The following is an 11,453-nucleotide window of genomic DNA, read 5'->3' on the forward strand; positions in this document are numbered from 1 at the left end:
CATTTCACAAGAGCGGTTACAATTGGCGCAATTTTCGAGTTTCACCGGGCTACTCCAGAATTTTCCGATATTTCCCAAGAATTTTTTCCAGAATTTTCCTAATGAAAACTGAAGTCCTAAGGACGTATGTGGGACGGGAGGAAGGAAAATTCTTTTGTGTAAGTTTATAAAAAAGAGAACTTAAAAAGGGTCTGTTTACAGAGTAAGTTAATAGTATTGTTTATCAATTGGTATATTCACTTCTACTCAAACAAACATATTTGAACTATAAGCCAGAATTAATTTTGAGTTTAGACTCGCGGTAGTGAGAGGGTAAGTCTCGCGACCTCTGGGTCTCGTCGTCGACTTCGACGACCGACACACCGTTCTTAATAAATGTACAGGGTCGGCAACAAACGCTCCGCGATTAAACAAAAGACGGTCGTCTATCTTGGAAACACAAAACGGTCCGGAAAAAATTCCATAAACGTAGTGTTAGCTGTGCACGGGGGTCCGAGCGACCGGAACAATTAATAGTACGCTTTGGCGTACGTTCCGGACTTTGAGTGTATAGGAGGAGCGAAACGACTCGATGTCAAAGTGTCTCGACGAGAAATCTTGGGTGGGTATTGTAACGCGAGAGCGAACAAAAAATTATCGAATATATTTAGATCCGGTGTACGGAACACTTTTTTCGACTGATGCTAAGTTTACGTGTGCGGACTGTAACGATCGGCGAGAAGACATACAAAGTCGAAAACGAAAGGTCGCGAGAACAGATTTGACGCCGCCGAGCTACGGCAGACTATAGAGTACATGAGCCGTATCCGCTGTTCTTTGAACCATCCACTAAACAACGCAAAGTCAGGACTACGGTACAACAAAAGAAAAAAAGGAGAAACTGTAAAAAACTCAGCTCAAGTAACGCCCCGCACACTAAACGACTCCATGAACATACTGATAAGAGATAGGTGTCCGGACCCAGGTTGGAGCGGAACGCGAGCAGTCTTAACAAGGCATCGGACGACCAGAGCCATCGTTTCGTAACGGAGCGTGACGACGACGGTTCTTAGTCTTAACTGCCCGAGCCGCATTGTCTTGAGAAGAAACGAAAAGTCGCAACTCGGCATCGAGTGCGTGCAGGGTGAGTAACAGACGGGAATCGTAGAGCACACGAACCCAAGGTCAGAGCACATATGACTCGGAACTGCGTCAAACGCGTCCCTTACGCGAGGCATACAGCTCGAGACAACCACTCCTTGTAGTGTCGCCGAGAAAAAGACCAGGTTCCTAAAATCGAAAAAGTATTACTAGTCATTTCACCTAAATCCCATGTCTCGTAGGAAAGAGAGATCTACTATACTATCTCTCTCAAACAGACCCCCTTCCTGAAAGAGGCTTTACAACCACGACACAGAATGATTGCCTTGTTTCCATCCGCGTTGTCATTATTAGCCTGAGCAACTACAGAAGCAACTTTCAAGTGTAAACAACATAAGGAATAAAACGCCGAATGTCCCAACAAACACAGAATGTACGCGGAAAGACTCAAAAGTGATTACGCCCTTATGGTAACATGTACCGGTGTGTTTGAGAGGGGACACATACGCAATACGATTCCAAGACTAACAAAGACGACTGCTGACATAGACCTATCCAGTGGCAACCTCAAGCGACCACGATAGCGGCTTTTGGAGTATGGACGATCGAAAAAGTCGTTCGTAAGAACCACAACATTACGACAAGCATCGTAGACTGTGAGTGTGTCGTCGTAGAGTCGGTGTGCACTCCACGGCTTACAGACAAGCTGACGTGCCGTATTTAGTGCCTTGCCGTACGTAAGAGGTCAGAACGGTCATTGGAAGGAGGGTCTTTACGACCCGAAACGTTGATTAACGAGCGGCGGTACTAATGTAAGTCCCTACATCTATTATTGGAGAACCAAACGAATAAACAACAATGAACTTACTTGTCAACGATTCTATATATATTTTGGGGGGGTCGGAGTGTTGAGCAGTGTGAGTGAAGCTCCGTCGGGTGCGTGGGTGAGAGACAGCTAACCAAATAAGGAGGTAAGAGAAGTCCTCATTGTACACTCGCAAGATACTGTAAAAAAGGAGACCATGAGAAACATTGAGATCTGGGAGGGAGGATACCATGTGGTCTCCTTGGAGTAACAGCAGACACCGAAGGGTGAGTTAGGGAGTGCCAACACAACTACCATCTAAATGTAAAAAAATAATCAGCGCGGATAATATACCATATCGGGAGTACCCAGGGGTAGCTTTACTACTTAAGCCATTATCGACTCATTTAACAATTTCGAGTCAGGGAGAGTGGTTGTACACAGTTTATGGAGACGCTCTGGATCAAGGTGATGTACGCCTCTATCAACAGATCGTCGCGAGATCTGAGTAAGTTGTAGAGTGTGCCTGTACGAACGTTACGTACAGACACGAGCACGTATGAGCGTTGGTTTGAAGACCGCAGTCTGACGAACACACCGTCAATGATCACCAGCGACACGGACGACTCACACGAGAACCACACCACCACACACACGACACACACAACACACACACCCACACACACAACCACACACTACCACACACAACACACCGGCTTGTTTCGTTTTGGCGGAGGCGAGGGTCAGTGGCCAGTTAGCACAAACTTAAAATTACCTTGAAGCAAAGATTTACAAACGAAAACAAAGGGAAATTTTCCACCCCGACACGACAACGAACACACACAACACAACACGACACAACACCACACACGACACAACACGACACACACACCACACGCACAGACAACAACGAACACGAACACACGACATCACACACACCTACACACAACGCAGCCAGCACCACACACACGACAAAAGAAGAGTGTTGTACAGTCACCCCCTCGGCCCGAGAAAACTTCGACGACAAATATTTAGTGAATGAGGCCGAACTTAGAGCGGAGATATATAGGGAAAGACAGACGTTTGTATACACCACTATCAAACCATACAATCACACGACGAACTACTAAAATTTCGTAGATTGACTTCGGAAACTTCAATAAACAACACACTTATCTAACTGTCCCTTCTATAGGACGAACACAGCGACACAACAAGACTGTCCGCCTCCAGAGAGGCTACCGTCACTACAAGATAACCGCTACCATTAACACACACACACGTACGGGCGGACTGGACGAGAGGGTACTTATACACAAAGAATTTTTGTACCCGTCCACACTTCATTACATCCGTAAATCCGTCCACTACCACGTAATTCTGCACCTTGCATGCGACGCTGCACAATAAATACCCCGTTTACACACAATTGACGGTAAGACGGTCGGTTATTTTGTCCTCACCCCTCTCAATTTGGGCCTTGACTTCAGAGTGTACAGCGCAGGTTCCCTCCTTCGTCCGTCATTAATGTGCCCGATTCACAACCACACATGACGGTGACCTCAAACACCTACTTTTTTTCTGCTGAGAGCTGCACAGTATGTAAAAAGGTGTCCCCATCGACTGCATGAACACTTAATTCGCGTCTGTGAGAATCGATATCCTTTACACGCCGTGTATGAGCGCACAGTCCGTTGTTACCTGATTAGCCACCGTGGATGGTCGACATGAGGGACAAGCGACATAGACCTAAGGTATTCGCACATATGGTATACAAACAATTGGCCACCTACGATGAGGTCACCAACGACACACATCACAATATAGAGAGCGCGGATTTCTCCGCTCCTAGCCCACATGCACTGGCTTACCGGTACCGGTAAACCCGACACCTATGCGGTTATGGTCCCTTAAGGAACTATGAACCCACAGACGTGTGACAGAGAGGACAGAGAATCGGACCGAACATGGGTCACAGGGCCCCTACGACTCGAACGCGACCACTAGCGCAGGATTGTGTCACAGTATGACTCATGTGATGGACCCTTTCACCTTACTCCCCGGAGGACCAACAGTCTGAAAAAAAGCGTCCACAGTCTACTTTACTTGGATGGCCCGCGAGTATTCTCACACACGGTGACAATACATAACCGACGAACACAATGACATCTAAAATAAAGGGAGTCCAAGCGAGAGAGGTTCTGCAGTCCGGAAACAGTATCCTGCGCACCTTCATTCCAAAACAGAGCAAATCGTACATATAAGTCTTGGAGAGTGATAATTGTCAATATTTCAAAAAGTACGATTTCACAAAGAGGTCCCCTACACTCTTCAGTATACACAGAGCGATATTTTTTCTCATTGAGTAGACTAAATCGGCAAGATCTTTACGTTACGGACTAAGTATATGTTTACAGAATAGGATCGATGTAATAAATAAAAAGCGAGTATATGCCAGTATAAATGAAGATAAGCAAATCAACGGAGCAATACGTGTATATAAACAAAAGAAAGAATGAAGCACCTCTAACATAAACCTTCCTTCAATTACAGTAAATAACGGATTCTAAATAAAAATCATATGATTATGGTTACACAATATAGTTTTACGCTCCATAAGTAACCACACAAACGAGGAGAACAATGCTCTTAACATGGTTGATAAAACAAGGCACCTGACTAGAGAAGGTGACGTTCGATCCTGTAGAGCGATACAACCATCCGAGACGCCGCAAGTGAAGAGTTTGCCCCTTAGGCTAGCTTCATAACCCTGGAAAACTACTTAGTTAGTCCGCGCATAAAGGAACGTTCTACTCACCTGACCAGGAATGCCACAAGCCTTCCGGATAACAACCAGTCATCTCACACATCCCGGCGACGCGAAACAAGCTACTACACAGTCTACACGCCAGCTAAGAGGTAACCTCACATGCTAATAATACAGTATTGATTGTCCTTCCTCCTTATCTTCCAACCATTTGGACGCAAACTTGCATTTCCCCATAACGATGTTTTAACAACCGGCGTAAACGGACCTTCGCGCGCTATCAAGCAGTGAGCGTGCGATGTCCTGTTCAGATGACGTCAAATCCAACGGGATGCCATAAATAAACTACAAAGAATCACACTACACACACACAATGATTACATTCAGGCAGACTGTAGAATATAACCTCTTTGGTTGATATATTTGAATTTTAATTGATATACTTATTAAAAACAAGCTACAAAATGTAATACCTTGGAAAACGCCGTTTAATACTTTTTAATAGCCTTAATTTTCGCTAAATTGTTTTCATCAACTTTTAATACTTTTGAAGACCCCATGGACACCCCGAGGATATTTGTTTGGTCCAAACCTCCAAAGATATTAAGATTCTTGTTTATTAAGGAGACATTTTTCTTAATAATAGCCTATAAAATGGTAATAGCTGCATTTATAAAGCGCTTTATCCAGTCTTGACGACCCCACTCATTCACCCATTCATACAGGGCTATTTGCTCAGGTTAACATTCACACACATTCACACACCGTGTGCCATGCCATCGGGAGCAACATGTTGGCAGCAAGGGCTGGCATCGCACCCTCAACCTCCCGAACGAAAGACAACCGCACTCCCTCACAGTCACGGTCAAAAATCGTTTTTTGATTTTAAATGGAACTTCAAGTTTCTAAAATGAATTATAGACTTTTTGTTTCCCCATTATAAAAAATGCCTGTGGAGCTGTATGTCACTTTTAAATATTTATTTTCCCAAATATGATTGAAAATAAGTCCTACGTGCACACAGAACACGTGTCCTTGTACTTGTGTAACTAGATGTGTATAACGCTGAGTGGGGAGAGCCGGGGCTCTTTTTGTAAGAATAAAGCTGTTTAACTACAGATCAACATTCCAGCTCTGATCACTCTTATTCCCCATTCTGTCTGCAAAACAAGCTGTGTGTGAGACTGCTAACAAAACGCCATTGAGAATTGTTCAGCCTTAGGCAACTGACAGGAAAATGTAGATTTTCTGCTTGTGTCGCATTACTGACAGCAACTTGGAGAAGTTCTCCTCAAGTGCTGGAGATAGCGTGGAAGGTTCATCACATGACCTGACTGCTCACATACAATGAAATAAATGTAGTTTCTTAAAAAAAATGGAAGCAGGTTGTGAAAGTAATGTAAGGCCAAATAAGAGCACAGGGAGGTGCCATTAAGGACACGTGAACGTACTGGCGACAACAGATGTTATTTATGGGGAAAATGTCAAGTGTGTTAAAACATGCATTCTGACAGCCAAGACATAAGGAGTGGGGAGAGGTATAAACAGGAAGCTGAGTCAATCACATGTCTGCAGCTCAAGAGAGAGAAGCAGAGCAAGTACTACTCAGGGAGAGAGGAAAGGGAGGATGAATAAAGAAGAAAACCAGTTTCACTTTCTATTCCCACCACAGCCTTTGTAAAAAGCCACATTAAATACAAAATGCAGACCATGGCTAAGTTTCAGCAAAGCTACATCAGCGTGTCACCTACCAGCTGAAACTCCCTTCGACGATCATAGGCGTACTGTATACCCGAGTCGGCCCACAGAGCTTTGATGGCTGGCAAGTACCGCAAGAAGACGGACGTCTCCAGCTGACCGATGGCCATCTTGGCCGACCGGGTGTCGAATGCCATCACACTGTCTCCATGCTTCTGGTTGTCAGTGTCACCCCACGGGATGTGCAGCTTCTCGCGGGCGTCCACCAACACACGTATACCTGGAGAGGAAGTGAAGAGAGGCCCCTATGTTAGAATTTACCAGGCCACATGTGAATGAAACCTAAAGTGGAAGAGAGACTAGTAGGGCAGGTGAACAGAAATAACAGGTGTCTTAAAAACGGGCCTTGTCTGACGAGAGTAATTTAGCAGAATGTAAAAAAAAAGGGAAACACAAAACTATATCAGAAGTATTTATGCAGATTTCCCAGTATTTGAAACTGTGACAGTAATAATAATGAACCCAATAAACATGCAAAGGATTTTTATATAAACATTACATTTTTATTCAAAACAAAAATACTTATGATTTGTTTTACTAATATTTCAGTATTCAATTGAAATGATTGGAGGAAGTTGTCATTTTTGCACAATTATTTTTAGTTACTAAAAAAATGTTTTAAAAAAAGATCTAATGATTGTTTTTACGAGATTAGTACCAAACTAATATTTGTTCTAAGTTTTAAGAATACCTATTGAAGGCTGGCGCGTCTCTGTAGCACAAAGTCAATAATAATACAAATACAAACAATATTTTGACATGTTCTGCCTTAAACATTGCACCCCCTATTTTTATTAGATGTTGGACTCGTCCATATTGCGTTTAATAGAATGTCGATACATTGTTAAGTCCTAGTTAAGGCAATACTTCATTTTGCAAATAACATTGTTTTAAAACAGTCAGGGCGGTATTTACTTATAGAACTGCATTTTAGGTCGTTTCGTTTACACTGAATTAATTAGCATTGCAAATTGTCCCTGTTATTTAGAATACTCCCTGTACATACATAAGAGTGGAAAAACAGGAACACCTTACAGCACAGTGGTGGGTTCTACCCTCCATTAGCTACATCCATGTTAGTTGTTGAGCAACAAAACTTGCCGATGGCTATTTGAAACTGTTGGCAAGTATAAGCTATGATAAAAACAATTAACTGTGTTGTAGCTACACGGCTATACACTCTACAAAAACCGTGATATTTATTCAGAAAAATGGTTCATGGGTGTGCCGACAGCAGATGTAGACTGTTTATGTCCTCTCACCAAGCGCTGCTAAACAGATGTGGAAACTTTCCCATCCATTTTAACCGCCTTTAGTCGCAGAAACACGGCTTATCTCGCCACCTGATGTACCTTTGGTTAGCAGTGAGGTTACCTTTGATAACATTGCTGTAAATTGTGGCTCTGAAATCCTCCTGGGCTTGATGGTCGAAGTCCTGGCCGTGGATGATCCGCATTTGTTTGAGGAAAGTCGACTTGCCGCTCTCGCCAGCGCCGAGCAGCAGGATCTTCACCAGCCGCTTCACGTACGTTTTCTCCCGGGAGAGACATCTATCGATCTCCTTGGACTTTCGAAGCTGATCAACCTCGCCCCCGTTCAGCAGGCAGACGGGTAGACAAACTTTTAACACGGACCTGGTCGGCAGGAAATCCGCCATGTTCGCACAAACTTCATCGATGCTAATTTGATGCGCGTTCGCGGGGCGCAGGCACGGGACCAAGCCCCTTCCCTAAACTCAGGAAGTAGTACTGCTGACAGTTTACCACCAATCTTAAATCTGTTTATGCAGTGCTATGTGTGTGTTCTTTACTCACACAAATAAGACATTTTATTTAAAGAACGTGTTGGCCTGCACAAATATAACTACATGAGGTTAAAGTAGGAATAAGTCATTTAAAGTATGAATAACTAGCTTTAGCGGACTTAACGACACTATCACAGAGTTTATCATTAAAACTCTCTACTATATAGACATGTGAAACTCAACTTAGACGCTGTGTATGGTGTTTAAGTGAGTTTAAGTGTTCGGATAATCACAAATACACGAGTTTACCTTGTAAAACGCTAGATTTGTAAAACACTGGTGGTGCCATGTCGTCATCTGCTGGTGAATATTGGTAATTAGAAAAGCAGCGCTCTGATTGGTTGATTCCCCTCGCTTTGGTATGCTGCCTTTAAAGACTGTTGGAAATATGAGAGATAGTACTTGAACGCACGTCAAATGGTCAGCAAATAGAAAATAAATAATGGAAATCCCTTGATTTTCTATCAGTAGTGAGTGTGTAGAGTCTTTGGCGCATTCATGAGGTGACTGCCACCAAATAAATGTCATATAAGGAACAGAAACTTATATCAACTTCCACTTTAATGCGAAAAAAACCATTTCTAATTCCAACCTTCTGAGCAGGAGCTTTTGCGGAACACTTGAAGGCAGCATCAGTCTCTGTCATTTCACTAACCCCTCTCCAGCATCCCCACACGACACAAGTCGCACAAACGACAGAAGCATTGTATATGTTTGTGAAGGAGTGACCATCTGACACCATGACCATTAGAAACACTCTCCAGGACCATGGCCAGAGATACCGACCACGTATGGCTTCTCTCAAGAAGGTAGGCTATCCCTTTTATTTCAAAGATGATGAACACAGCCCTGTTCAGTCTTGTAGAATATATCTGCAAATGCACCTATACATAGGTCCCCCAAATTAATTCTTCAACGCAATATTTGGGAACTACTGGTCTGCAGTATGTATCCTCATTAATCCTGACTATATTGGCCTTTTCTTTTATAAACTGCGTTAGACTAGAAAAACTATCTGTATTCTCCACAGTTCCTTACAGGAATCTTACAGGTGCCATTTGGCATGCTTCGAGAAAATGTAACAGACATCAAATATGTCATGTTTTTATTATGCATGTACATCTGAATTGTCATAATGCAATTGTTCAGATTAAGTGGGAAAAACATATAAAAAATAACTAAGCATTAAAAAGTGCATGCAGCAGAATGACAAGACATCAAAATAAACAAATGTCATCTTGGTTTCAGCGCTCTATCAGCCTGTCACACTAAATGTTACACTGTGTTTTGTTGAAACCTTTTCACAGTGATAAGGTCACTCATTTTAATAAGCATTAAGCCTGGATAAGTATCAGTGCTTTATCTACACCAACCACCCGCTGGAGAGGAGTTAATCCATGAATTGGACAACAACAGTGTGGCCAGAGCCTGGATCCATTCATCATCTCACATTTTATCCACTTTAGAAGCTGCATATTAAGCACAGTAACTTAACTTTTTGATATTTGGAAAAGAGCCTAGGAAATAATTAAGACAAAAGCTCTTTCACTAGAATATTATCTTAGTCTATTGATCCCAGATGCAGCACTCACAATGTCCTGCTCTCCAGGGGAATGCTAACTCATTTCAGTGAGAACTTTGTGCTTTTAGTCCATGAAAGCCCACTTTTGTCCGGCTCAGGCTGCGGCTTATAGCCTCTCCAGGATGACTTCAAAGCACTGAGCCACTTCAAACAGGCCCGGGAGTCAGCCTCCCACACTGACACACACACAGACACACTCTCATACAAATTACATTAATTACTGCATGATTTCTTGCTTTCCAGCTCTCATCAGAGCGGTGGGAGCTTTGGGATCAGATGATATGATAACTTAAAAAAATTGTTTAGAGGGCAGTGACTCATAGCAAACCTCCCACACACGGCAAACAAAAGCCATTCGATCAGGGCATAAACAAGCCTCTCATCTCACTGCTCCCCTTGTTTAATTGCAGCGTAAAAGGTTCTGACTTAATTGCAATGTCGTTTTTGTAATAGCAAGGTTGAGTGATAAGAAGCATTAGTTACATGCAAGCTTTAGTATGAGGTTTAAATCAATGAGAGGCAATTAGATCCCATTTTTCAGAATCTTTTATTGAACTGAAAACAGGTTAACAGGGTTGATGATTATGAAGATGATAATCATTATCGCCTTCATTTTGTCATAGACCGGTGCCAAAGGGACGGACATTTACATTTCCTATGTCTGCCCTGTACATTTTCAGATGTGAAAACAATTCACATGTTCAATATCAAGTAGGCTATTGTTTTAATGTAGCATTTCTTTATTTCCCCCCCCCGGTTTGAACAGCCTGAGTTTTGATGATTACTAATTAATGATGATTTTATAACAATCATGTAAGTGGGCGGCTGTAGGGACTTGGCTTGGCTTCGTAACCATGGGTCACCACTTCAAGTCCCAAGCAGAACAAATACATCTGGAGTGTGGTCTGATAGCTGGAGAGGGGCCAGTTTACCTCCTGGGCACTGCCGAGGTGCCCTTAAGCAAGGCAACAAATTCCCGATTGATCTGTATTAGGCATTTGAGCAACTATACCAGTATTCCAAAGCGGGTGTGTATTCGCCCTGTACTCTTTATGTAATCCAAAAATAAAAAAAGAGTGGAAAACGGAATTTCCCCTATCAAAGGTGCATCTTCAAAACATGTAAACATCCTCTAACTTAAACACATAAACAATGTGAGCATTTTGTTTAACAAAAAAGTAAATGGTTGTCAGTAACAGTGTCAACATTTGCCACCATCGATCATGTTGATAAATAGAATGCTCCCATAAAAACGCTATTGTATATCAATACATTATCAAAGGGCCGAAACGGTTGACGTGTTAAACGGCCGGAAACACGTCCAACCTGCTTTTTTACCCACAAATTCGAGCATTTACTATACTATTTTTCTCCTCATAACAGCTGCCCCCACAACCTGTTGTCAAAGCAACCTGTTGGCATGGTGACCCCTTCCCCCTCAACTCACAATCAGTTGTTGTAGTAACATCCTGTCACCCCTATGATGATAAAATCATATTAATTTGCAGTCGGAGAAGGTGCTGCTGGAGATGCAGGACCCCAAAACAGGGCTGAAGTCCCAGCCCCAGAGACTGGTGATCACAACAATACCACACGCTATCACTGGTAAATGACACACACACACACACACACACACACACACACACACACACACACA

At 42.8% G+C, this 11,453-nt stretch overlaps 2 protein-coding genes across 2 annotated transcripts in view; one reads left to right on the forward strand and one right to left on the reverse strand.

Moving 5' to 3' along the window:
- Positions 1-6,354: 6,354 nt before the first annotated feature.
- LOC104946519 (guanine nucleotide-binding protein subunit alpha-13-like) lies at positions 6,355-8,501 on the reverse strand. The gene is made up of 2 exons (XM_010772363.1): positions 7,785-8,501; positions 6,355-6,630 (listed from the first exon to the last, which is right to left on the reverse strand). The coding sequence occupies exons 1-2, from the start codon at positions 8,065-8,067 to the stop codon at positions 6,383-6,385; spliced, it is 531 nt and encodes a 176-aa protein (XP_010770665.1). The 5' UTR covers positions 8,068-8,501; the 3' UTR covers positions 6,355-6,382.
- A 382-nt stretch (positions 8,502-8,883) lies between these two features.
- rgs9b (regulator of G protein signaling 9b) overlaps positions 8,884-11,453 on the forward strand; it is a 14,008-nt gene continuing 11,438 nt past the window's right edge. The window contains 2 exon segments of the mRNA XM_010772365.1: positions 8,884-9,023; positions 11,305-11,401. Of these exon segments, the coding sequence (XP_010770667.1) occupies positions 8,955-9,023; positions 11,305-11,401 (166 nt within the window). The 5' untranslated portion in view covers positions 8,884-8,954.

This window comes from Notothenia coriiceps, unplaced genomic scaffold (genome assembly GCF_000735185.1).
Source record: "Notothenia coriiceps isolate Sejong01 unplaced genomic scaffold, NC01 NC01_scaffold00011181, whole genome shotgun sequence".
NCBI lineage: Eukaryota > Metazoa > Chordata > Actinopteri > Perciformes > Nototheniidae > Notothenia > Notothenia coriiceps.

Bases quoted from the DNA above. Each gene is read 5' to 3' on its own strand.
- LOC104946519 (XM_010772363.1), bottom strand. From the start codon at position 8,067: ATGGCGGATTTCCTGCCGACCAGGTCCGTGTTAAAAGTTTGTCTACCC. The intron at 6,631-7,784 runs GTAACCTCACTG...CTTCCTCTCCAG, and splicing joins TTACAGCAATGTTATCAAAG to GTATACGTGTGTTGGTGGAC.